The sequence below is a fragment of the Mixia osmundae genome, assembly GCF_000708205.1.
Source record: "Mixia osmundae IAM 14324 unplaced genomic scaffold scaffold_3, whole genome shotgun sequence".
In the NCBI taxonomy this organism is placed as follows: domain Eukaryota; kingdom Fungi; phylum Basidiomycota; class Mixiomycetes; order Mixiales; family Mixiaceae; genus Mixia; species Mixia osmundae.
Genome location: NW_014575561.1, coordinates 924,952 through 950,469, shown reverse-complemented (window position 1 = coordinate 950,469; position 25,518 = coordinate 924,952). Strand labels below are relative to the sequence as shown.

The following is a 25,518-nucleotide window of genomic DNA, read 5'->3' as shown; positions in this document are numbered from 1 at the left end:
ACTGTCGCGCGCTCGGGCCTAAGGCACAGTCGGATCAGGATTCGTGTGCTGGCACACGTCGCTCGCCATCTCCACGCATACACATCGAGCCATGATAGACAGGAGGAGACAGGCTGCTTTGCTGCTGTGCAGCTGCGCCACTGCAGTCTTGGGACAGAGCCTGACGACTTCAGGACCAGTTCCGACCTTTGTCACACGATATGCACCTCTCATGTACCTAGCTTCCACCGAGGAATACTTTCCTTCTCACCTGCAAACACATCTGGACAACACGACTCCCGGAGAATGGGACGATAGCACGAATTCATCGAGCGCAGTCAGCGGCGCTCCGAGTTCCTTGACGCTGGCAAATTTGGATCAGAGCGAGCTCAGTACAGCCTTTGTCTATCTGAACGCTCGGCCATCGGAATTGACCGTGCCGACTTCCGCATGGCTCAATTCGACCTATGGCAAACCCAACAGCGCCGGCATGAGCGCTGCTGAAACGATCATCATCCTCGTTGACGCATCTGAGGAACATGTAGCGGGCACAATAGATGCCTACTACTTTTACTTCTATAGGCATGTCGCCCACCTTCTGTACATGACAAAGAGGCTGATTCGGAGTGCAGCTACAATCTGGGGCCATACGTTTTCGGCGAACGCTTCGGGAACCATGTTGGCGATTGTGGGTGGCAACCCTCTTGACGCGCCTCGAGCACTGGCTGACGCTACCTGCAGGGGAGAATTCTATGATACGTTTCGTAAATGGCGTGCCCCAAGCGGTCTTCTACTCTGCTCATGACGATGGCGATGCTTATACATTCGACACGGTCAATCAAAGCAATTCGAGGCCGATCGGCTATATTGCAATGGGTTCACATGCCAACTATCCGACGCCAGGATCGCACAATATCAGTCAAGCGATTGGCCAACTACTGACAGACTACACCGACTCGGGCACGCTGTGGGATGTCGCTGCGAATTATCAAGCATTCTGGTTCAGTGGCTCGAATGACAGCCCCAACTTCACAGTCGCCGACGGGTCTACATTCGATCCTGGCTTCTTATACTACATTGGCAAATGGGGCGATCATGCCTTGCCTGAGAGCAACCCAGCTCAATCGGATCTCTTTGGATATCAGTCAGTTCTCGCACTGTGACAGCATCGATGGCCCTGCTGACGTTGCAAAACGACAGAAAATGGACAGATGGTCCGACAGGTCCACGAGACAAGACGCTACTGAGACAGGCAATGTGCTATCAGAATTGCCCAGTAAGCCCCCGGCGAGGACACATTGTTGCGCGATGCTGAATGCTACGACAGACGAACACAGTCTTGCCGACGCTCTCATCTGCAGCAGTGACGCCAGTCGGATCGAGCACTCCTACCGGCTCTTCGGTGTCTCAGTTCACATTCAGCCTGATGGCAGTTTTCACTTGCGCACTATTAGGAGCGCTTTCGCTCCTTGTCACACTGGCATAATGCCACCACGTTCATGACGGACAATTGTTGTGCATTTGCAGCATAGACTATTGACAGCAAGCGTTCGAGCTGTGCAAGGGACTGTTGGGCCTACTAATTCGAGCCATGCTCGAGTGAGGAGGTTCGGCATGGCAGATACCATTCAGCTCGTTCTTTCGGCGACCGCTGAGCAAGCGTCCGATGGAGCTGCTCTGGCCGGAGCTCGCAAGTGAGTTGCAGGTCACCAGAGCTTCGCCTAGGTTTGCTACACTCTACGAGCCTCGTCGACGGCGGTCAACGAGAAAGAACTCGTCGCGAGCGAGACGAGTCGATCAGCAGGCCATGACAGACAGTCTGGGCGCAAGCTCAAAGGCGCAGTACAAGCTCTCCGCGACGCTGCAGGGGCATACCGCCGATGCAAGCTTCACGAGTGCTCGTCGCAAGCACAGTGACTGATGACGGCAAGCAGGTTCGGTCGACGTGTGCTCCTCGCTCGGATCTCATCATCTCCTGCTCTCGAGACTCAACAGCACGCACATGGACTCGCACGCCAGGCTCTGCCACAGCATGGGAGCCGCACTGTCTCTTCCAGGGTGCTCACGAGGGCTTCGTCAACGCCGTCAGCTTCGTTCACGCCAAACATGCCGATGGTCAAGGTGCCCCCCTGGTGCCTTGCAGCCCTGCTGACCGGAAGCTGACAATGCATCGGGGACAGATGTCTTGTTGACCTCGGGCCAGGATGCAATCATATACGGCTGGCCAATACCGTCCAGCAGTGGATCAGAGACGGAAGCGAAATACGCGCTCATTGGCCACTCGAACAATGTCTGCTGTCTCGATGTCGGCTCAGATGGCAGAATCATCAGCGGTTCATGGGACTCGTCAGTCTGTCCGTCTCTGTATATGCCTGGATGGCTCAAACGCGAAGCGCTGGCAGGACGGCAAAGATATGGATCAATTTTGAACTCCATTGTACCTTGTCAGGCCACGAGCAGGCTGTCTGGGCCGTCCTTGCTATTTCTGCCAGCGAGAACAAAGGGACAGAAGCGGTTCTGACGGGTGACTGCGCTACGCCTCGAAAGTGCTAAAGGCTGATGCGTCGATGCAGCATCGGCGGATAAGATGATTCGCCTGTTTACAGGCAGCAAGCCTTCGTCTGCTTCAGTCACTTTCAAGGGTCATACTCAGCCAGTGAGAGCCTTGGCCAGGATACCAGAGCACCCCGATATGTTTGCGAGCGGCAGCAATGATGGATCTATCCGTTTGTGGAATCTCGAAGGCGACGCCATCGCAGACTTGGGCGGGCACGACTCCTTTGTCTATTCGCTTGACGTCCTGCCGGATTCGGGCGATCTGTTATCGGGAGGCGAGGATCGTAATGTCAAAGTCTGGAGTGCAGACGATGGCGAGTTGCTACAGACCATCACCGTTCCTGCTGTATCTGTATGGTCTGTGTCTGCTTTGCCCAACGGAGATATAGCAGCAGGCTCGAGCGATGGCATCCTCCGTGTGTTCACTCGTGACACTGCAAGGCTGGCATCGGAAGAAGAGCTGCAGAACTTCGATGCGTCCGTCTCATCCATCGCTATCAATTCTGCCTCGGTTGGCGATGTGAAGAAGCAGGATCTACCGGAAGCAAGCGAGGCGCTACGTGCGCCAGGCAGAAAAGAGGGCCAAGTGATCATGGTCAAGACTTCCTCAGGATCAGTCGAGGCGCATCAGTGGCGTAATGCGGCCCAATCCTGGCAAAAGGTTGGGGAGGTCGTCGATGCAGTCGGCTCGGGCCGCAAGCAGCTCTACAAGGGCGAGGAGTACGATTACGTCTTTGATGTTGATGTCAAAGAAGGCTCGCCGCCTCTCAAGTTGCCGTTCAACTCGACGCAAAATCCGTATACAGTCGCGCAAAAGTTTCTGACTGACAATGAGCTGCCGCCGGACTACCTAGACGAAGTCGTCCGATTCATAGAGCGCAACTCTGGCGCAGTTTCGCTGGGCAATTCTGCGCCGGCCGCGAATCCTTATAACGACAGTGCATCGAGTGCGCCGGATTCGGAGGCACTATTACCGCACAAGACACCTTTGACCTTCACGTCCGCCAATCTAGCCGCGCTGAGGACAAAGCTAATTGCCTTCAACGATGATTTGCGAACAGCATCTTCCGCCTATGCGCTCGACGACAGCGACCTAGACAAGCTAGAGAATCTGACTTCCACACTGCAAGGTACGCCGACTGTGCTGCCTGCGAATGCAGCCGCATCAGCCAGTACCATCGTTCCAAAGCTACTACAATGGCCAGTGGACAAGCGCTTCCCCGGTCAGTCCACAATCGACCCAGGATGGGTTGGACTGACGTTCACAGTAGCTATCGATCTGGTGCGCATTACATCGTGTCACGGTCCTGCGGAAGCTTGGCTATCGAGGCTGCTAGAGAATCTCAAGATCGATTCGAGCGCCTCTGCAAAAGACCAGGAAACAAACGCTATGCTCGCTCTGCGTTCGCTAGCCAACTATTTTGCCACGCCGAAGGGCAAAACGATCATGATAAAAAATGCTGTGACCGTGCGTACTGCGTACAGTGTGCTTCATCCCCCTTAGGCTGACTGTCATTATAGATTCTCAACGGGCTCTATCGTATAGGCGAAGCGCAGTTAAGCCGGACTGGATACCTTGCTCTTGCAACGGTCATTCTCAAGTACGTATCGTCTTACTGATCTTGCCGATCGCCTCGCTGACATCTCATGATAGCTTCTCTGTTCTCGCGGTCATGCGAGACCTTGACAAGACTTCGGGCACACAGCTCATTGATCTCACGCAAAAGGTGAGCGAGCCTCAACTGCGTCCAGAAACGTCTCTAATGCACTGCTGTCGATCATAGGCGCTCACACGGCAAGAAGGCGAAGCGGTCTACCGAGGACTTGTTGCGTTGGGCAATGTGGTCAGTAGCTACCTCTCTCACAACGAGACTTGCTGAGCGCTCTTCCAATAGCTACTATCACCCAATGTGACAAGCTCACTTTCAAGCTCAACATTGACGCAAGCACGAGCCTCGGCGCAAAAGGCGGCGAGCCGGTTACCAGAACCGCGCATCAAGGCTGTTGCAGCAGAGATCGCTCAATTGACATTGTGACATAATGCTCGCATAGTTGCATTGCAAGGCCAAAGATACAAGCACGAAAAGTCGAAAGTTGCTTTTTGCTTCAGACCGTGAAGCCGAGACCCTCGATCTGTTTGACTAGCCACGCGGAGGCCGCCACATAATCGACAGGCGTTGCGCGGTTGATTTGATAGCGGACGCGTGAGGTATCTTGGAAGGTCTCTGTTCTCGCTCGGCAAGCAAAATTGTAGGCCTTGCCGGATCCGCGCCAGATGGCTCCAACGAATGCCTGTTCGTCCTCATCGCGAAGGCGCTCGATGTCGTCAGCAGAGTGGTCGAGTATCAATCTGCCTGCATCGTCGAATGCGCTGAGCCAGAGCTGCCCGGTGTGATCCAGCACAGAAAGAGACATGACGTATCTGCACGACATAGCATGCTCAGTGAGCTGGGAGCTAATCGCACAAAGCTGAGACTCGCCGATGTTGAGGCGCAGGGAAGTCTTCGCTGCACTTTTCACATCTGAAGCTCCCCTCGCTCGTCGGCGTGACCTTCTTGTTACAGCCTTCCTTCGGACAGGCCGGGTACGAGAGACTGTCCTTCTTGACATAGACGATAGTAGCACGCAAGAAGAAGTTGTCGGGCGTGTCCTGCATGCCCAGCCCTTCCTCCTTGATCTGTGCAATGGTCTTGGCTTCCTCTTCCTTGAAACCGCCTGCACCTCCGCCTGTCGATTTGAAAGTTTGGAAAGTCTTTGTCTCGCCGACTGCTTTCATCCTGCATGCAATGGCTGTGTCAGCTGCACACCAAGCTGTGGCAGCAAGTTGCGTACCAGCCACTGAGGGAGTGAGCGGGCTGAATGTCAGGATCGACTGCCATCGTACTGCTGCTGACCATGCTCAAACTTCGTCCACCAAAATCGCCAACTTTGACGCCCTTGAAGGCGATGATAGGTTGATCAGGCGCAGAGAATTGCTCGGCTTGACGACCCCAGAGCGTCATTCGGACGCTGAATTCCGACTGATCGATCAGTACAATCTCACGCTTGGGGATCTACGCATGGCTGAGAACTCAGCTTTTCCAGGAAAACAGAACAAAAGCCACGGACCTGTTTCGAGGTAGCTTTGCTGACGATTGAGCTTAGCTCGCCAACTTCTTTGACGACGCCGAGTACGTCGATCATGGCATTGGCTTCTTGCGTTGTCAGATCAGACAAATTGACAAAGTTGTACTTGACTTGAGGCAGGTCGGTCGTATCAGTGCACTGTTCGGCTGTGCATCAGATCAAATCTGGCGCAGGAGCTTCGAAGCGACGAACGAGCTCGACTTGGGTGTCTCGCTCGAACATAATCTCATATTCGTTGTTCGTCGGGTTGTACTGCTTGTTCTTGGAGATATTGACACGTGCTTTCGAGACGTAATACACTTTGCCTTCTTCAAAGACATTGAACAGATTATCGACGGCATCATTGAAGCCAGTAGCACGGATCTCTCCCTGTTATGAACGCAGCCATTCTCAGAGTGGAGATGCGCTGAGAGGCGCTGAGACCGACCGATTCGTCGAGTAGATTGACGCTAAAAACCTTGCCGTCACCTTTAGCGTTTGTGTAATGCCGAATGTCGCTCTTGAGCGTGACACGCGCTTTGATGGTCCATCTGCATCAACGAGATGAGTGTACATGCTCATACAAATGCGAGTAACCGACTTGTTCTGGTAGGGCGAGAGGCCCTCGATGGGATAGATGGGCGTGTTAGGACCATTAGTCGCGCGGGCGTTCTTTGAGGCTATGGCTGACTTTGCAGGAGCAGACGCGCGAGAGACGTTGCTGATCTCGTTGAACGGATTGACACCCTTTGGCGCCTGGCTTTCAATCTTTTCCAGCTTCTCGACGGAGCTGGGGTCGCCTATCTTGTCAGTCTCTTTACCGAGCACCTCTATGCCCAGACAGATGACAATACTGCCAACCCGTTTCAGCCGTACGTATAGCGAATGATCAGACCAGGACTGACGATCTATTCTGGACCTTATTGATGGCGTATTGATCCAAACGTACGACAGCGTGCTTTTCGATTTGACCGTCACCGATGAGATGATTGAGCTGAGTAGCCAACATGGCCTGGATGAAATGTGCGCTGTCGGACAGGATCAACCTGTCGCATGAGTCATCGCTCAGCACGTCTGTTGAGTGGCCGAGAAGAGGATCAGCGACCTGTAGCGGTCCGCGCCGGTCTGTCCATTCGGCATAGGAGCAGGCGAGACCTTTTTGACGCTCAGAATCTGGAGCACCGGCGAGCTTGATGCTTCGGCGTCGCCATGAAGGAACATCGTCTCCACCGAGCCCTTGTCGAGAGCTGTATCGAGCATCGAGAGGCAATATGAGTCAGCTTTGCCCGAATGACAGCAGGCACGCGGTCACTGCGTCAGGAAAGCCACACTGACCTGGAACTGCCATCTTGGGCTTTGTGGCGCGCTGAAGGATTCCTGCGAGGGCGCTGAAGGCTAAGTGGAGCGCTCTTCGTCGGGCAGCGGACGCGAAGTTAATCAACGCGTCTCGTTCGAGCCGCTCGACGGGCTCGACATGGACCCGCAGCTTTTCGCTTCCATCGTGCCACTGATACTAGAACTGCATCAAGCAGTGCAAGACGGGCCAGACGAGAATGAGAGGCTACATGTCGCTCAGCTTGTCAGTTCGGGCCTTTATACCCAGATTCGAGCTGAAGTGGGAGGAGGACAGGCGCAGAAGCTCAAGGCTGCACTGATCGATGCGACGCAGCAAGCTCGCGATCTACCCAACGGTGATCTGAGCATCGACGAGCAGAAGAAGATTCTCGTCGCGCTCCAGGCGGAGAGCACACGCCCGTCAGCGTGAGACTATGTGATCGTATGGCGACACTCCTGCAGCGGCCGCAATCTCGGTCTTCCAGAGCTCGCGCGCCTTCAGCACTGGCTGTGTTATGCGGAACGGCAATGACGGCGCAGTCATGACAAGGCTTATGCCAATCTCACTGAAGTCTCTCCGGGCAAGCACGAGATGTTCACGGTGTCAGTGCAGTCCGGCGTTCATGCTACGCTTGCCTACGAGCCTCGGTTCACTGTGCTAGCCCTCATCGCGCGGAAACAGACCAAAGCAAGCACGATCCAAGTCAGATTGAGCTATAGAAATGCAATGTCAGTAGGCACTGCTGAAGTAGCGAGAGAGGCTGTCGCGGAGAGGAGGCATCTGTACGCTCTTCGGCTCTGTACGGCTTGGCCCAAGAAGGGAGCGATTGCTTTGCCTGCGAATGCTCGACCTTGCTGTCGAAGGCTAATGTGATAGGCGTTCGGAGAATCAGGATGACTTGCGTGCTATTGTGCTGTATCAAAGCTGCTGCCAGACGGCGGAAGGCGTGCTGACAGTCTTGCTAGATCGCCTGTGCAAAGACGTATGTCAAGGATCAAACGGCGATGGAAACAAAGCTGCACTTGAGCAAGGGTAAGAACCTGTGAGCGTGACAGTACGAGCATTATGGGCCTCAGCAATCCCCGTTCGGCGAATGCATTCATTGGACAGCATGTTAGGCTCCCTTGCTTATCGCAGTATTTGGAGCCTCTTAGAGGCAAATCTGAGGAGGAAGAATTCACCTGGCGTGCGAGCAGTCGGACTGTTTCCGCACTGTCATATATCTTATATGACGCGCTTCCCGTGATCGAGAGTGATCGGAGCAAGCAAACCGTGAAATTCAGAGCAGGCACGCTGACGATGGCCCCAGCTTCGAAATTCTCGTGCGTCTACAAAGCGTCCATTCGACACAAGCATGTCGCAACCCTACGTCCAGCAGCCTCAGCAGGCGTATGGACAACCTCCAATGATGCAAGCACCGAATTATGCGCCCACGCAAGGCCAGCCAATGCAACAACAGCAGAACAATTATGATCAACAGCAAAACAATGGATACTATGGCCAAGCCAAACAAGAAGAGGACGAAAAGTTCTCGCCCCAGAAGCCTAAATGGAACGATCTCATCTTTGCCCTGCTGTTCTTGGCCCAATTCGGTGCCTTCATCGCCCTGTCTGTCATCACGCTCAGGACGATCAGCTCTTCAGGCGGTAATCTGACGGGCGGCTCGACAGGCGTTACGTTCAACAGACAGACTGCCTATCTCTTCGCACTCATCGCACCCGTCGGCTTCGTTCTCGCCATCTGTTTCCTCGCCATCGTCAGAGCGTTCACCAAGATCATCCTCGAGATCACACTCTTGCTCAGTGTCGCTCTGTCCATCGGCACGGCAGTCTACGCCTTCATAGAGAAGCAATACTCTGCCGGCGTCATCTTTGCCCTCTTTGCACTCTTGGCCATCATCAGCTATCCCTTCATGCGAAAGCGCATCCCACTGACAGTCGCGATCTTGCATACCGTCTTCAGAGCTGCAAATGCTCATCCATCGACATACGTCATCGCTATCTTGGGCACGCTTGTTCAAGGGATTTACTCCGTCTGGTGGTCTTTCACACTGGCAGCGACATACACAAAATACTCTGACGGCGGAACAGGCTGCGGCACGTCTGGCGGCTCTTGTGGCACTGCTTCCATCGTTCTTGCAGTCATGTTTCTCACTTTCTCGTACTACTGGACCACTCAAGCCATCGCTGGTATCGTCCTTGTTACCAATGCCGGTATATTTGGCACCTGGTATTTCTCTGCTCAGGGCGGCGTCGGCAAACCCGTCCATATCGCTCGCGGCGCGTTCAGACGAGCGATCACATACAGCTTGGGCTCCATCGCAGAGGGCACTCTCATCGTCGCTATCTTGCAATTCCTCAGGACGCTCGTCAATTTGGCAGAATCACAAGCTCGTCAAGATGGCGACATGATCGGCATGGCTTGCGGATGTATCGCAAGCTGCTGCCTCGGTTGCATCACTTGGGCCGTCGAGTACTTCAACCGCTACGCTATGATTGAGATAGCTCTCTATGGCAAGAAATACAGCAAAGCTGCAAAAGACGCTTGGAATTTGCTCAAGCATCGCGGCATAGACGCTCTCATCAACGACAGTCTTATTGGCAATGTCTGGTTCTTCGGCTCTTTCGGCATCGGCGCTCTGTGCTCGCTACTCATCTTCCTCTATCTTCATTTGCGTTCGCCGAGTTACATCGATGCAAGCTCCGGCCTAACTGCCGCAGCCATGGTGCGCTTTTCTCTCGTTCTCCTCACATATGACTGACTCTGACACACATCACAGGGCTTCGCATGGCTGATTGGCTTCACTCTCGTACATACTCTTGGACAAGGCACGATCCAGGCGGGCGCAGACACCATTTTTGTTGCAATGGCAGAGGCGCCCCTGCTGCTCCAGCAGCGTTCGCCAGAATTGTACGAGGTCGTCGCCTCGAGATACGGACACATTCTGCAAGGAGTCTAGACAAACATGTTCACATGGTAATTTTGTACGATAGGTGTGCATTTACACGGGAAAGAGTTTCGCTTGTACTGCGCGCAGCTAGATCGCGATGGAGAGCATCTCGAGGTGTGGGCTGACACCTTCACTATCCTACATGTCAGAATTAGCCTTGTCGGCATGATAAATGACTCTACACACGGTATGCTTGGCATGCAGTGCATCGTACGAGAGGTCACGGGCATCTTGCTTCTCTTCAGCGTCACTGACCATCTTCTCTACATCTAGCACGTAGGGCGGAAAACCGCAGCCAGAAGCAAGCTCGGCGACATCGGCGGTTGTCGACGCTTCTGAGCCAAAGAAGCTCGTCTCACTCGAGCTTATGCACATGGAAGAACCCGACAATGACGAGTCATGGTGCTGGCTAGTGTCCGTGCCGTCAGTACCTTGGCTGGTAGAGCGAGCCGAGATTGGAGCGAAGAAAGGCGGAGCAGCGGCAGACAGCTTGGAGTCGCCAATCACGCCAGCAGACTTGTTCGAGTCAGGTGAGCCATCGAATTCGGGCGTTTTGTCTTGATCTTCAACAAAGTTGGTCGGAAAGTAGGATTCGCCTGGCGCGAAGACGTCTCGACCAGCATGACCGACGACGGCGGAGAGGGAAGATTTCGGCATGACGTCGCCCCAGGGTGAGCGAGGTGCGCGAAGCGAGATTGATGAGGCGGGTCTAACGCCAGCACTGATCAGACCTGACGTAGCGCTGGGCATGGAGGACAATCGCATCTGACCAAGACGGCTGCTGTGATTCACGAGTACATTTGCATCCGTCGTCATGTGATTGTACTCTGCAGCACGAGCGACAAGGACCTTCTGACCGCCGAGTGAGAGCTCATAGCTACGCGTAACAGCGTAAGCAGCATCTTCGGTGTTAGCATAGGTAACGCGAGCTTTGCCTGTTGCGAAACCAAATTCGCTCATCGTCAAGATGGCTTCGTCAATGCGACCATATTTCGAGAAGACCTTATGCAGGTCCTCGTCGTTGCGAACCATAGCAGGCGAGAGTCCTGAGATCAGGATGGTGCGTATAGCAGCTGCAGGACTGAGCTCGGACTCATCGCGGTCAGGCGAATTGGAAGGTGTGCCGATAGCAAAGCTCGAATCGGCAAAGCGTGGTGAACGCAGCGATTTGAGTCCCAGAGCCACGCCGTCAGCAATGCTGTCGAAGCCGGTGGCAATCTGAGGACTGGGCAAACGCGTTGCAAGACCATCTTGAAAGGAGCCGTAGGGTTCACCGGCTGCAGAGCGCGAGGCGGCGGGCATAGTCTGCCAGGCCGTGTAAGCGCTCTCGAAGCCTGCCAGAGGTGAGGGGCGACGATCTTGAATCTGGCCGAGTTGCGCACGACGAGCGATGATGGACTGGCCGGGCACGGGTACGACGCGGTTCTGTGTGATCTTGCGAGGCAGGGCAAAGCCATCTTTGCTCGTTGGGGGGTAGTAGGTTGTCTGAGCAGGTGTAGGTGCGCCAACGGTATCACGCTGATGAATGGCATAGCTGCAATCGAGACGATGGCCTCTGATGATGGTATTGTGGAGACCCTTGAGTGCTTTGCTGGCCGCGTCGGCGGATTCCATGTCGACAAAAGCGCGACGCCTGCACGAACGGTCAATCGAGCGCACGCGGAAACAAGACGACTTACCTGCCCATGTTGTCGAGCGTTGCCAGAACGCAGACATGCAGGACTTCGCCGTATACTTCAAAGATTGCCTTGAGCTCGAGATTGGACATATCGAGTGCCAGGTTGAGTACATAAAGATTGCGAGCCAAGGGCTTTTCGACCGTTGCAGAATTGGGTGAGGACTGGGTCACTTCGCTTGCTCTCACTGTGCTCTGAATGCGCAGCGGACCGAGTCGCTCCAGTGCGGCGCGCAAGCCTGATGCTCGACCATCACTCGTCTGCGCTTCGGTACGCGTTGCCGTTGTCGTCACGATACTGTTCGAATACTCAGCCAAATGGACGTAAGAACTTTGCTCGAATGCACGCACAGAGGATTGCCAAAATAGCTCGCGCCGTTGAGTGCGTCCACGGCATCGTGAGCACTTTGGGCGTCGACATAGGCAATCTCGCACATCTCGACACCCACATCACGCGATAGACCGACGATGACACCGAATCGAGCAAAGAGTTCCTTGACATCTTTGAAAGGCACTGCTTGAGAAACTGTCAGGCCGAATGTATGCTGAGAAAGTAGCGAGGCACCTTCGACGGGTAGGCCAGAGATTAGGACCTTGGGGAAGTCGGCGTCAACGAGCATGGGCATGACTGTAGTCGGTTCGAATGTAGGCGAATGAGAGTCTGCGCGTGAGTAGGTGATCCGGTGAGCAGTTTGAGCACAGAACACGCCGAGGACGCCATACTTGAGCGCATTCGTGGCGACGCGTGTCGATGTGCAGGCGTCGAGGACGCCAAAAGCTCGAGAGATCTTCGTGCATAGGCGAGTGACAACAAGCACGACAGTACGGACCTGGACAAAGCACGTCACGGAAGCCAAATTCGGATAGTCTGTCAGCGTTTCGGCAAGCTTAGCTCCTCGATATGGCTTTGTCAAGTCGAGGCACTGACCTGGTCTACACTGCCCGTGGCGAGGACATTGATGAGCTTTGCATTGGGCGTAGTCGATGCGCCATTAGTGAGTGCAGCATCACCATTCGGAGCAGGCTGAGCTTGCGTCTGACGCCCCCATGAGATGCAAGAAACAAAGTGTTCGTGAGCGTCGAGAGTTTTAACGCATCTGCCCGTCTTGAGATCCCACATCCGCACAGTCTTGTCATCTGAGCTCGATAATAGCGTTTTGCCGTTCGGATGGAATGCGAGGCCTCTGATCCAGTTGTCGTGGCCGATCTGTACGAAGCTTTAGCTAAGTGATGGAGTATTCTGGGACTTACTAGTGTCCTCAGACATTGACCATTTTGACCATCCCAGATCCGGATGGCCTTGTCTCTAGATCCCGTAGCAACGAAGCCGTTCGACGGCTGCTTCTCTAGGCCAGCAGGACCTGGCGGCTGCAGATTGGCGTCAGTCAAGGAGATATCAAATCAGTATCGCTGCAACTGACCAGGCCGCCTAGCTCTCGCAAGGCTGCGTGTGAGACTGGCGGCGCAAAGATGGCGACTTCGATGACGTGTTCGTGGCCTCGCAAGTCTGCCTTTATGTCGCCCGATGCAGCGTCCCAAACCCTCGCGCTCTGATCGTTTGAGCAGGAGACAAGCCACCGCCCCTCGAAAGATGGTAATGCTGACCGTACCCACTCGTCGTGACCGGTCAAAGTTCTGATACAGAAGCCGGTGGCGACCTCCCATATCCTTATTGACTTGTCGCGACTGGCACTGACAATTTGCTCGTCGTTGTGTAGGAAGCGCGCAGATGACACTGAATGGTCATGGCCATAGAGCGTCTTTGTGTTCTTGTAGTCATTGTTGGTATCCCAGAGCTTCAGCGTTAGATCAGACGAGCACGACACTAAAGACGCATCAGCCAACCCTCGCATGGATCAAGGGCAGCAACTGACCAAGTAGATTGCCCTTTGAGTCGTATTCGCAGTCTTGAACAGGCTTTGTATGGCCTTTGAGCGTCCGCTCGAAGTCGCCTGACTCCCAGTCCCAGATTTTCATGCTAGAGTCCTCACTCGCACTACATAGATTGCTAAAGACAGGATGAAAGGCGACGCAGGTGATTGGCGCTCGATGACCGGTGAGCGTATGCTTTGCAGGCGCACGCGGCACCCAGTCTGCACTGTTGCGAGTGGAGGAAGGCGCGGTACGTGACAGTGAGACTTCCTCGAGTAATTGAGCATTGCGCGTCTCCAAGTCCATGATCTGGCGACGATGAGCTCTGTGAGATCCTCTTTGCATTTTGCCAATAGCTCAGCATACCTTCTTCTGTAGCCTTATGACACTCGTCCACTTCTTCTCGAGCAGACCCGCCCATTTCGCCTTGGGATCAGCTTGAAAGTCTTCCTGCGTTCGCTCAACACTCTGAGCTGAATGTAAAGCTGCTCAAGCATCAAAGCTGACCTGACCTGCCTCGACTTTGAGCGCATCTAAGGATTGTGAATAGCCGCAGCTGCTGAGATAATCGAGTATTGCTCTATGCCTGCGAAGCACAAAAGGCGAAGAGCAGAGCGAACAGGGCAATCGCATCAGCGCTACTCTCTCGCTGACCCAGACGGCCAAAGCAGGAGGCGCACAGCTCTTCTCGCTGTCTGGACGTCAAAGCAGACGATGACATGATCGCGAGTTCCTAAGAGCGGCGATGGCGTGCGTGCCAGTGCCTAGCCTCTTCGTCTCGTCTCAGTCGATGCAGAGGCGGCAGGGCCAGAAGCGCGGGAGATCGGCCGTATCGCACGCCTTGGCGCCCCTACAAGGCGGATAGGCTGATTATGACGCGAGGACCGCGTCGAAGTGAATGGATCACTGATGCTTTGACAGCACAACATCATAACATAACAGATTTCTACGACCACTAGCCCTCCGTCTTGGCCTTCTTGGCCCACCTCTGTAGTGCCAGCAGTCATAAGCACTGAGACGAATGACGCTGTAAGGGAGGTGCTTACAAGTCCACATGCGTTACACAAGGTCTTTGCGCCTTTCGGACCTCTTCGCCATTCCGGCGAGTTTGTAGTGCCACAGATCAAACATACGTAATCGTCGCCATCGCCTTTGCCTTTCTTCTTGCTGGGTGCTGCGCCGGCAGCAGAACCAGCATTGGATGACTTTGACTGAATGCCGATACCGAGCGTGCCATATGTATTCGAGCTGTGGTGGATGAGCCCTGCAGCGGGCACGAGGCCGGTCGAGTGGTCGACAGGTCTGCCTGTATGTCGCACCGGCTCGTCGATGCTCGATTCGTCGGATGAGCCAGAAGTGATGGCTCTCCTTTCCCGCGTATGATCTGCAGGCTGGCCTTCGATGTCGATGTAGATCTTTTCGAGCCTCTGTCTAAGCTTCTCATTCTCTATCTTGAGTTCTAGAAAGCTATCGAGCTCCGCAGTGTGTTTACCAGGATAGGGGCGACCCATGGCGAGCATACAAGTTCGCGACTCCCGCTTCGGAGTGACGGATTCGTTCGGCAAGCTTGCGCTGTCGGCCCTCGGATCGGCGTAGTAAGCATGTCCCGTCGTCTCTAGCACGACATATCGACCGTCCCGAGATCGCAAGCGGTAGTAGACCGTATAATCGCCCCCGGTGGCCATGACCTTGCGGAAATCGCGCAAGTAGCCATCGACATCGTCTACATGCAGTATGTCCGCGATGGGCTTGCCGACGAGCTCATCGGGCGCGTAGCCGGCTAATTCAGTGATGGAGGGCGAGACATACACAAACTCGGCCGACGAGTTCAGCACGTGGAGAAAGTCTTGAATCTCATCGATGATACGCTGCGACCAGTTTTTGCGCTACAGGGCGGAAGGAGCCGTCAGTGGGTGACATGTGAATACGGATTCGGTGCTCACCTTGGCAAACTCTGAGGTGGAAGAGCCTTTGGCGGTGCTCAGCGTCCTCGCCTGATGCGCAGCCGGCACCCGTTGGCTCGAATCGGCGGTATTTTCTACAGAGTAAGTCAGCTCGTCTTTCTCGAAAGGTGCGACACGTCACCTACCTCCGTAGTGACCATTGGCCTGCTTCGAGTGAGGTAGAGGCGCAGGCTGTTGTTGCTGTTGCAGATGGAGCGATGTGCCCTGTGGCTGAGCGCGTCTCTTGCCCTGTTGCGTGGCCGACAAAGAGGAATCGAATGTTTCGTACGGACTAGGATTCGAAGGAGCACGCTGCATGTACTGCTGTTGCTGTTGCTGCTGCTGCTGCTGCTGCTGCTGCTGCTGTGGTGCTTGATGGTTGCCATAGGCCTGTGATGACTGCATAGAGTGATCATCATAATGATTGGACATCCTCATCTGAGGTTGCTGGTGTTGGGATTGGTGTTGATGTTGCAGCTGCTGCGAGTGACCGTTGAGGTATTGCTGCTGCTGCCTGTTCTGGCTCTGTATACTGCCCATGGCGGGCAGGGTGTCCATCGATGTGCTCGCCCGCTTGGAGCGATACTCCGGATCGAGATTGATAACTGTGCCCTGGGGAGGGAGCATCATCGAGCCCATCTCTCTATGACTCATCAGGTTGGACGACAGAAAGTTTTTGAGCGAGGCATCGCTGTAGCCCGAGCCTGGCGTCAGCCCGTCGAGCGAGCGTTGAGGCGAATGAGCGCTCGGCGAAAGAAAGCCGTAATCGCTTGGCTTCTGGTACTGCGCCGCAGAGAAAGCGTCTGTCATCGAGTTGGCGTCCATCTCGCTTGCACGCGAGACTGGCCTCTGAAGAGTGCGTAATCTGTCAGAGGCTGGCAGCAGATGATCCTTCTTGAGCAAGCCAGTCGGCAATCTCGCGCGCGTTCCCGGTGTGCGACTAGCCCAGCGCCTCCTCATTTGCCACCCTGCTCACATGGGACGCAGTCAGCCTACATAATACAAACCGGACAACAGTATCTATCAGAAACACTGCATCGGACAAGATGAGTGCTCCATCCGGAGATAGTCACGCGACGACTTACATTGAATTTGCTCTTCTTATGTTTGATGGATTCTAAGCGACTTTGAAGCTGTTGCTTCGCTTCGATCTTTGCCTGTCGTTCCTGTGCTGCAGATGTCTCCGCTTCGTCCTTGAGAGCAGCCAGATTATTGTGTAGCCGATCGATCTCCTGAGTCGCCTGAGCGAGCTCAAGGCCGAGCTTCTCAGAACGCGACAGATGTCGATCCCGATCCTTGGCAAGCTCGCTCATCTGGAGTCGGGCCTTTCGGAGATTTCGGTCTGAATCGTCCAAGGAGCTCTCCAATGTGTTGACGAGGTCGATATTAGCGCTCAAATCTGCCTCGCAATGTGTGAGCTGCTTATTGAGTCCAAGGATCTGGACCGGCACGTTAGCGAGCTCTAATCGGTCAGATCAAGCTGACTCACCTGAGTCTCAAGCGTCTCGATGCGCTGATTGAGGGCAGACTCGAGCATGTCATCCTCGATACTCATCGGTCCTTCCATGTACGATGTTCTTCGACCGCCAGGCGTGTACATCGTGCTTGATGTCACTCGTCTGCGGTCGGAGGGAGGCGGCGTGCTTATGCCAGATTGCAGCGCTCTGCCGTTCTCCATGACTGAAGGCAGGGGAGCCTGAGCAGGCGTCGGCGGCAAAGCTTGCATGGGCGGCGGTGCTGGCGGCTTGCCGGTCAGGAAGATTGACAGAGCTGCATTGACCGGTGTTTGTGAGCGTGGCGATTCCGAAGGAGACGAAGTGAGCGCTGAAAGTGCAGCAGCACGCATCTGTACTTTTGTCTCATCCGGAGTTGCAGGGAGCGGGCTCGTGGGCGCCTCTCCCCATGGCGCGTCATGGTTGCTCCCTGCACGAACGCGAATTGGACTGGTCAAAGGATCGGGTGATTCGCCCAGACCTAGACCGTTCAGACCAGATCTTCTACGCATCGATTTGACGCTGCCATGAGAGCGAATACTTGCCACTGCCAGTGACTCGCGATCGGATGATAGCCTTGCAAAGTCCGCGCGTAGCTGGCGGAGCTCTTCCCCACTGTTTTCCAGCTCGACAGAGAGCTGACTATTCTGCTCCGATATCGTCTTCATCTGACTCTGGAGGTCCTGCTCAGCGTTCTGAGCCACCCGTGCCGTCTCTTCATGCTGTTGAGCCAGCGCATGCGCCTGCGAGACTTGCTTCAACTCTCGTAAGACACTTATGCGCACGACTTACCTTTTCGAGACCGATTGCATACTCCTGCAGAGCAGCGGCGTGGGCATTGGCTTGACTCTCGAGAACAGCAGCATGCTCGCGCTTCATGTCGCTAATCGCCGTTTCATGCGTGGTCTGTAGTGCGACAACCTTTGCCTCTGTTGCTTCGTGCCGAGCTGCAAGGGCACTATCGTGCTGAGCGGCCTGCTGTGATCTTGCTTGATCGTGAGCTGCGTTCATCTCTGAAATCTGACGAGCATGATCCGCTTTCAAAGTCATGGTTCGTTCTGCGAGTGCAGCCGCTAAACGCTGGTCATGAGTAGTTGCCGCATCCGAGAGTATCTGTTCGTGCTCCTTGCGAGTAGCGTGCAATGCTCGGTCATGTGTGAGGGTCAGGTCGGTCAGGCGCTGTTCGTGCTCAGCCACTAGGGTCGCGTGTGACTGCTGATGCTGTTGAGTGAGAGCGACGATAGAATCAGAATGTGTCTTAGTAAGTTCGTCACGCTCCGCTGCATGCTCGCTACGTTGCTGGTCTAGGCTCTGCTCGAGTGTCGCAGCGCGGCTTGTTGACTCCACAAGGCGATCAGAATGGCCTTTAAATTCACCCGCGAAGTTTTGTTCAGCAGATTGTCTGAGCGTCTCGGCTTCCACCAGAGAACGCTGCGCGACGTGCAACTGGCGAGTAAGCTCTTCGACGGTATCGCGATGATTTGCTTCCTTCCGGGCCATTGATCGCATGACGTCGTCCAGGCGAGCTGCGTGGGCTTCTGCGCTCTCTGTAGCAGGCGGCTGTAGCTTGAAGGCTTCGATCTGCCGAGTGAATCCAGGCGAAAGGGTTTGAGATTCTTCGCCTGGCTCTGGCGTAGTGCTTGCCGAGACGGGCAGCGTCTCTGCAGCGTCCGATGCCGACGACGAATCCGAACGACGATGCCGAGTGCGCAAAGCTTGGATCTGTCTGTCCATCGATTGGATGTCCACGTCTCGTGCTCTGATGATACCCTGAAGCCGCTGAATTTCGTCAGTATCAGAGTTCATCTTGCCGAAGGAGCGCTGTCGCGCTGGGCTCCGCGGCGGCGGAGTTCGAGGTGGAAGCGCTGGGGAGACCGAGCGATCGGGTGACAGCAGTGAGCGCGAATGCTGCGCCGATGATAATTCCAGCGACAAAGGCTGCGATGTAGCCGTATCGCGAAGAGAGGACCCGCTCGGTCGATTGGATAAAAAAGGCCGCTGAGGGCTTGCAGAGGCCGTGGAAGAACTACGGCGTGATTGCCGAGAGAGCGATCCCAGACGATGTGGCGAGCTGGCCCCATCGCGAGCGCTCGGCGAAGTTGACAGATTGTCAGGCGTCGCAGGACGAGCGCCCGTCAGAGCTGACAAGCCATCATGTGACACGCTAGTCCCTTGTATAGGCGTGGCAGGACTGTCAGGGAGGTCGCGAGCAGCAGTGGGCGTATTGGGAGCTGGCAGTGACCTTGCCACGTTGCTTTGCATCACAAGCAGCAGAGCATTCTTTGATTCGAGTTCTTTCGTGAGCGCCTGAACCTGTTGAGATGGTTGCTGTCCGGACAAGCGGTGTTCTAGAAGGCGATAGCTTGCAACGCGCTCCTCTAGACTAGCTTCGAGCTCTTCGATGCGCTTAAGGAGGCCCTCGTTAGATTGTCCAGATTTCGTCAAGCGTGTCTCTAGCTCGTTGATATACTTCTCGGTTGTCATTTGACTCTCACGATGACCGGCGAGCTCGTTGCGTAGGCCAACGACCACAGAAGAGTCTGTATCGGTCCTATCAGAGATATCCTTGAGCTTGCCCTCTAAATCTTGCACGTAGGCTTCTGTAACGGCTTCTCGCTCGATGAGCTTCGCCAGTCGTGTGCGAACAGCCTCCGTCGCGGCCTCGCTTGCATCAATCCGGCTGGCTTGTGACGCGTTGAGCGCGCGCTGCTCTTTCAGCTGACTCTCCGCAGCGGCAAGCTGCGCACGAACGGCAGCTAGCTGTGCTTCTGTGGTGGACAGTGCGCGTTCGAACTCGTCGACGATGGGCGCAATCGAATCCGAAAATGCGCTGCTGAGCAAGTCCGGCGTTTGTTGGGGGGCATTTTGCTGCTGGGCCAGATCTGACGTGGCCTTGGCGTATTTTTGAGAAAGCATCTCCACTTCTTGTTGTAGCGCTCGCATTGCTGGATCAGGCATCTCTCGCGTAGGCAGGGCGTCAAACGCACTGCCAGAGCTCAGCGGTCTGCCGCTCTTGAGGTCCGCCAGGTCGGCGCGTAACCTGCGGACAGTCTTTTGGAGCCATTCGACATCCTCCCAGCCTTCCTCAATTTCGTTCAGTTCTGCTTTATTCTTGATGTTTCGGGCTCTGTTCGCATACTTGAGGGTATTCAGTGATTCGGGCAGATTGCGTTCTGTGCCGCTTATGCAGGCTATCATCATTGTGTGCGCATTGCCGCCGAGCGAGTCTTGCAAGAGCCTTGTAAGCTTGGAATCGCGGTATGGCACATGTGTTATCTGTCGTGCTTTTGCTGGATCACCGAGCGCAGAGATCACATTGCCAAGAGCATGAAGGCCCGAGTTGATTGAGATGCCTTCTTTCGCACGATCGCCTGTTGCTGCAGTGTTCTTCAGACGCTCGCTGCCGGCCAGATCGGCAAAGTGGAGCTTCGATGTTACGACGACATAGGAGCCCCCCGCCTCTTGTTCGCCTTCGTCCTCGTCGTCGATCAATGACGCTCGTGTCATCGAGCCGCTCCTCAGACCTCGATTGGAGCTGCTGGCATGGGAAGTTCGGCTGCTGGGTCGCGTGGGACTGTCAGTGGCCTCATTGCGACTCGACTCGTTCGGAACCCATTTGCGTTGGGTCAGCGTCAAGCTGAAGATAGCATGCGATCGACTCGACTGCGAGTTGAGCTGGGTCGCGCCGGTCTGTCTGATCGCTGATCCTCTTTCGAGGTTTCTGTACATGGGCATGAGCATATGTAAGCCGCAGGACAGGCGCACTGACGACATGACATCGAGGACGTTGTTGACTCGCAACTCTCGCAGACCAGTCCACTTGATGCCACCGCCTTTCTCCTCGCGGATCGTGACAGGCTGCCTCTCGCTTGCCTGGCATGATTGGATTGTCAGATCAACCTATGCACGCTCTGCGCCGCATGGACATACCGGTATGTCCCCGCTCAACAAGTCGATCATGTCCTCGTTGTAGAGTTCGATATAGCTGTTCTTGATCTGGAAGCTATCCTTGGGTCTTGTGGTCGCGCGCAGCTCGGCAATACGGTCAAAGATGGCTCTCACGGCGCGAGGTACGAGACCAAGGCCAGCATGATCTGACACGAGCTCGGACATTGGCTTGTCCTCTGTGCCCATTGTGAAACTCTTGCCAGACGCTGTCTGGCCGTAGGCAAGCACGGTCACGTTGTAGCCTTGTAGGAAAAAGTCGATGAGATGCTCAAAGGTCGCAAAGACGTCCGTCTGACTTGACTCGGGTCCCAAGACGCGATCGAAAGTGAAAGATTGTTTGGGCGGTCCAGCAGCGCTTGTGAGACCGCTGGATCGCGCAGAACTCAAAGGCGAGCTGGTCACTGCGGACGTCGCGCTGACAGGTGTGGCATCGACGGTGAGAGATGTCGCGCCCGGTAGAGGGTAGACGACGACGCGATCCTGCCTTGACGGCGTGTGCGCAAAGTTGGCACTCTCGACGATGGCAGGTCTCACTCGCAAGATGACCTGAACAGACGTGCCTCCTGCAGAGGTCATGGCACGAGCCATAGACGGTGCCGCAGAACCGCTCTTGAGCGCTGGCGAGGGTAGCAAAGCAGAAGGCGAGGAGGCTCGCGTGCTATTCAAAGGAGTCTCTGCGCCTGCAGTCGCAAAGGTGGAGGTGGTCGACATGCTCGGGCTTGTCAAGGTGGTTGCCGCTTGCACGAGTCCGCTAGACGAGGCGCTCGAAGCTGACATGATTGACACAGGTCTCGGGAGCGCTGAACCACGGACAGGCGAGGTCAATCCGTTTGCAGCGGCAGGGATTGCCATGTTGGTCCACGCTCGCTCTGACCCTTTTCCGCAGCTGGACGCTTTGACCGGTGACGATGCCCAATGCGTGATCAGCAATCTAGCCTAGCGTGTGTAGCGTGCAATCTGGAGATGTATCCTGTGACTTTGCTTGACTCTTACGGGCGAGAAAGGCGCTTTGGTGTGGAGTCGGCCGAGTCGGAAGAAGCCGACCCCCTGCTGAGTTGTCAGGCAGCTTCTTCTGCCCAGTGTCGCAGCGCTGATCGATACTCTACGCGGCCTCTGCTGTCTGACCACTGCCTGTCAGGCTCGCGATCGCACCAGCCGTGCGGAACGCAATAGCTTTGCAAGGCGGCAATGGCCTCGTTAAGCTCGTCAAGGGTTTTCCTAGACCGACACGTGTCTCGGCCGATCACTCTGCACTTTTCGAGGACGACGACTCGAGCAGCCCCGCTTATGCTTGCTAGCGGTCGGCGACTGCACTCAATCGCTCGCCAAATCCGATTGGCATCTCGTCACAATCTTCAGACTAGCCGTACTGCGACACTCGTCAGCACGCGCGCTATCAGGAGCTCTGCGAATTTTTGGCGCGAAAAGCAGCTCAGGTCGACTCTTCATCCCATCGTTCAAGAGGCAGTCAGCAGAGACACTCGCGGTATGGCGCCCAACGCTTCCGACAGTGGCGGTGCCAAGATCATAGATGGCACAGCGCTCGCAAAGTCAGCTGCAACTGCATATCGGCGCCTGCCTAGCTGACGGGAAAGAGCAGATCTATACGAGAGGACATCGCCAAGCGCATTGCAGAGATTAGGCAGACTTACCCTCGCTTTGCGCCTGGCTTGGCCATCATACAGCAGGGCGATCGACCTGACTCATCGACGTACGTTCGCATGAAAGAGAAAGCCGCGCAAGAGGCCGGTATCGCATTCCAGCATCAGATCTTGCCAGACGAAGCTACCACGACAGAGGAGGACGTAATCAAAGCGGTTGAGCGACTCAATGCTACCGAGAACATCCATGGCTTGCTCGTTCAGCTTCCGCTTAGCGAAAACATCGGACGCGACGGAGAGCGACGCATCACAGAGGCAGTCAGCCCCAACAAGGATGTCGACGGCTTTCATGCCTACAACATTGGACTGCTCTCATCACGCGCCTCCGAGCCACTGTTTCCTCCCTGCACACCAGCCGGCGTCATGCTCTTGCTCGAATCTACCGGTGTCAAGCTCGCCGGTCTTCACGCTGTCGTACTGGGCCGCAGCGACATTGTCGGCTCGCCCGTTTGCGCGCTACTGCGTCGCAAAGATGTTACGGTTACGCAGTGTCATTCTCAGACGAAGAACTTGCAAGGTCTAGTCCAGCAAGCTGACATTGTCGTCGCTGCAATCGGCAAGCCTCACTTCGTCAAGGGCGAATGGCTTAAGCCGGGCGCGATCGTCATCGACGTCGGTACCAACTTTGTCAAAGATGATTCCAAGAAATCGGGTCAGCGTCTCGTCGGCGATGTCGACTTTGAGTCGGCGAGTAAAGTTGCAAGCCATATCACGCCTGTACCTGGCGGTGTTGGCCCTATGACGGTCGCGGTGCTCATGAAGAACGCGCTCACCTCTGCTGAACGCTTCCACGCGAAATCGCTGCAACGTACGGTCAAGCCTCTTCGTCTCAAGCTGCTTGAAAAGGTTCCGAGCGATATCGAAATCGCCATGGCCCAGACGCCGAAGCCGGTCGCCACTCTGGCTGCAGAGATTGGTGTCTCACCTTCGGAACTCGAGCTGTACGGTCAGTACAAGGCCAAGGTCGACCTGGGCATTCTTAAGCGACTAGAGCACCGCAAGAATGGCAAATACATCGTTGTTGCGGGCATCACACCTACACCACTGGGCGAAGGCAAGTCGACGACGACCATGGGCCTGGCGCAAGCACTCGGCGCGCATCTCGGCAAAGTCGCCTTTGCAAACGTCCGACAGCCAAGTCAAGGGCCTACTTTCGGCATCAAAGGCGGTGCTGCAGGCGGCGGATATTCCCAAGTCATACCCATGGATGAATTCAACTTACATCTCACGGGCGACATTCATGCTGTCTCTGCGGCCAACAACTTGCTTGCCGCTGCGATTGATGCTCGATATTTCCATGAGTCGACCCAATCCGACAAAGCTCTGTTCAACCGCTTGTGTCCTGCGAAGAAGGGTGTGCGCACCTTTGCGCCCATTATGCTCAGACGACTCAAGAAGCTCGGCATCGACAAGACGAATCCCGACGATCTCACCGAGGCAGAAGCAAGCAAATTTGCGCGTTTGGATATCAATCCGGAATCTGTGACTTGGCACCGCGTCGTCGACACAAATGATCGCTATCTGCGCGTCATTGACACTGGTCTTGCGCCTACCGAAAAGGGCTTCACGCGCAGGACTGGATTCGATATTGCCGTCGCGAGCGAGTGTATGGCCGTTCTTGCTCTTGCCAACGATCTGCAAGACATGAAGGAGCGCCTCGGTCGCATGGTCGTAGCGGATAGCAAGTCTGGCGAACCCATTACTGCTGACGACATCGGCGTCACAGGCTCGCTCGCCATCCTGATGAAGGATGCCATCAAGCCAAATCTTATGCAGACGCTCGAAGGCACTCCCGTCTTTGTTCATGCTGGTCCTTTTGCAAATATCGCACACGGCAATTCGTCCATTATTGCAGACAAGGTCGCGCTAAAGCTCGCTGGTATCGAAGAAGGAGAACCAGAGGAGAATTATGGCTATGTGATCACTGAAGCCGGCTTTGGTGCAGACATTGGTATGGAAAAGTTCTGCAACATCAAGTGCAGAGTCAGCGGACTTCATCCCAATGCGGTCGTCATTGTCGCGACGATACGCGCGCTCAAGATGCACGGCGGTGGACCCGAAGTCTCGCCCGGCAAGCCACTCTCGGATGTGTACCTCAATGAGAACCTGGACATTCTGGGTGCGGGCTGTGTCAACTTGGCCAAGCACATCAGCAACGCCCGCAAGATGGGCGTTCGCGTGATCGTTGCCATCAACCGCTTCACGTAGGTCGCCCACGACCCCTGCATACCCATACTGATGTGCGCTGCAGCAATGATACCGAAGCAGAGATTGCCCTCGTCAAGCAAAAGGCGCTCGAAGCAGGCGCAGATGCTGCCGTTCCCTCGAATCACTGGGCAGAAGGTGGCAAGGGAGCCGTCGAACTCGCCAACGCCGTCATCGATTCTTGCAAAGAGCCAAATCCGTTCAAGTTCTTGTACGAGCTCGACATACCCATCAAGGACAAGATCAGCGCAATCGCCGTCGAGATGTATGGCGCAGATGGCGTATCATACTCTGCAGAAGCAGAAAAACAAATCGAGCAATATACTCAGCAAGGCTTTGCCAACTTGCCGATCTGTATGGCGAAGACGCAATACTCCTTCTCGGACGATCCGAGTAAGAAAGGCGCGCCCACAGGCTTTACGCTTCCAATCCGTGAGATCAAGCTCGCTGCCGGTGCCGAGTTCCTCTACCCTCTCGTGGGTACAATGCAGGTGAGTCGGAGGCTCGTTTCGATCGATGCAGCAGCAGCTTACGAGTATGACAGACCTTGCCCGGTCTCAGCACGCGGCCTGGATTCTTCGACCAAGACCTTACAGCCGATGGACAGATCATCGGCCTCTCATAGACAGCAGCTTTCGAGCTCTCGCATTCAACGCACGACAAAACGCAAGCACCTGTCCTACCGGTTGCTTGCACAATCAGCCTCAACGGCCTGTTGTATAACGCTTTGCTTTGATGGACGAGCCACGAGTGCAACAGTCAGCGTCATAGGTCGCGCTTGTCCGTGTGAGCGCG

At 55.3% G+C, this 25,518-nt stretch overlaps 8 protein-coding genes across 8 annotated transcripts; 3 read left to right on the top strand and 5 right to left on the bottom strand.

The window, feature by feature from the left end:
• The first annotated feature begins 1 nt into the window (after position 1).
• Positions 2–4,919, top strand: L969DRAFT_59975 (uncharacterized protein). Its single transcript, XM_014714008.1, is given in 16 exon segments — positions 2–561; positions 612–667; positions 721–1,123; positions 1,180–1,255; positions 1,307–1,411; positions 1,507–1,673; positions 1,747–1,874; positions 1,894–2,100; positions 2,160–2,325; positions 2,382–2,503; positions 2,553–3,758; positions 3,807–4,003; positions 4,057–4,136; positions 4,190–4,262; positions 4,320–4,379; positions 4,431–4,919. 16 exon segments carry the CDS (start codon positions 92–94, stop codon positions 4,569–4,571), a joined length of 3,657 nt encoding a protein of 1,218 aa, XP_014569494.1. The 5' UTR covers positions 2–91; the 3' UTR covers positions 4,572–4,919.
• L969DRAFT_86148 (uncharacterized protein) lies at positions 4,560–7,060 on the bottom strand. Its single transcript, XM_014714007.1, has 10 exons — positions 6,976–7,060; positions 6,746–6,887; positions 6,546–6,686; positions 6,242–6,493; positions 6,089–6,191; positions 5,854–6,030; positions 5,644–5,799; positions 5,368–5,588; positions 5,016–5,312; positions 4,560–4,957 (listed from the first exon to the last, which is right to left on the bottom strand). Exons 1-10 carry the CDS (start codon positions 6,986–6,988, stop codon positions 4,642–4,644), a joined length of 1,818 nt encoding a protein of 605 aa, XP_014569493.1. The 5' UTR covers positions 6,989–7,060; the 3' UTR covers positions 4,560–4,641.
• A 54-nt stretch (positions 7,061–7,114) lies between these two features.
• On the top strand, positions 7,115–9,935 carry L969DRAFT_93427 (uncharacterized protein; the record flags this gene model as incomplete). The annotated part of the gene is made up of 5 exons (XM_014714006.1): positions 7,115–7,219; positions 7,271–7,395; positions 7,516–7,723; positions 8,313–9,701; positions 9,756–9,935. The coding sequence occupies 5 exons, from the start codon at positions 7,115–7,117 to the stop codon at positions 9,933–9,935; spliced, it is 2,007 nt and encodes a 668-aa protein (XP_014569492.1).
• L969DRAFT_361121 (uncharacterized protein) lies at positions 9,876–12,575 on the bottom strand. The gene is made up of 6 exons (XM_014714005.1): positions 12,530–12,575; positions 12,167–12,469; positions 11,953–12,115; positions 11,606–11,899; positions 10,113–11,559; positions 9,876–10,064 (listed from the first exon to the last, which is right to left on the bottom strand). The coding sequence occupies exons 2-6, from the start codon at positions 12,225–12,227 to the stop codon at positions 10,014–10,016; spliced, it is 2,016 nt and encodes a 671-aa protein (XP_014569491.1). The 5' UTR covers positions 12,228–12,469; positions 12,530–12,575; the 3' UTR covers positions 9,876–10,013.
• Positions 12,446–14,194, bottom strand: L969DRAFT_46298 (uncharacterized protein; the record flags this gene model as incomplete). Its single annotated transcript, XM_014714004.1, has 8 exons — positions 12,446–12,469; positions 12,530–12,808; positions 12,853–12,962; positions 13,019–13,426; positions 13,476–13,782; positions 13,840–13,923; positions 13,981–14,059; positions 14,154–14,194. 8 exons carry the CDS (start codon positions 14,192–14,194, stop codon positions 12,446–12,448), a joined length of 1,332 nt encoding a protein of 443 aa, XP_014569490.1.
• Positions 14,195–14,428: 234 nt separating this feature from the next.
• On the bottom strand, positions 14,429–16,241 carry L969DRAFT_93424 (uncharacterized protein; the record flags this gene model as incomplete). Its single annotated transcript, XM_014714003.1, has 4 exons — positions 14,429–14,461; positions 14,520–15,359; positions 15,417–15,511; positions 15,563–16,241. The coding sequence occupies 4 exons, from the start codon at positions 16,239–16,241 to the stop codon at positions 14,429–14,431; spliced, it is 1,647 nt and encodes a 548-aa protein (XP_014569489.1).
• Positions 16,242–16,379: 138 nt separating this feature from the next.
• On the bottom strand, positions 16,380–22,033 carry L969DRAFT_22841 (uncharacterized protein). The gene is made up of 6 exons (XM_014713600.1): positions 20,840–22,033; positions 20,679–20,782; positions 17,702–20,630; positions 16,906–17,652; positions 16,502–16,855; positions 16,380–16,448 (listed from the first exon to the last, which is right to left on the bottom strand). The coding sequence occupies exons 1-6, from the start codon at positions 21,707–21,709 to the stop codon at positions 16,440–16,442; spliced, it is 5,013 nt and encodes a 1,670-aa protein (XP_014569086.1). The 5' UTR covers positions 21,710–22,033; the 3' UTR covers positions 16,380–16,439.
• An 86-nt stretch (positions 22,034–22,119) lies between these two features.
• L969DRAFT_86141 (uncharacterized protein) lies at positions 22,120–25,491 on the top strand. Its single transcript, XM_014714002.1, has 4 exons — positions 22,120–22,407; positions 22,458–24,722; positions 24,770–25,214; positions 25,268–25,491. The coding sequence occupies exons 1-4, from the start codon at positions 22,145–22,147 to the stop codon at positions 25,346–25,348; spliced, it is 3,054 nt and encodes a 1,017-aa protein (XP_014569488.1). The 5' UTR covers positions 22,120–22,144; the 3' UTR covers positions 25,349–25,491.
• Positions 25,492–25,518: the final 27 nt, after the last annotated feature.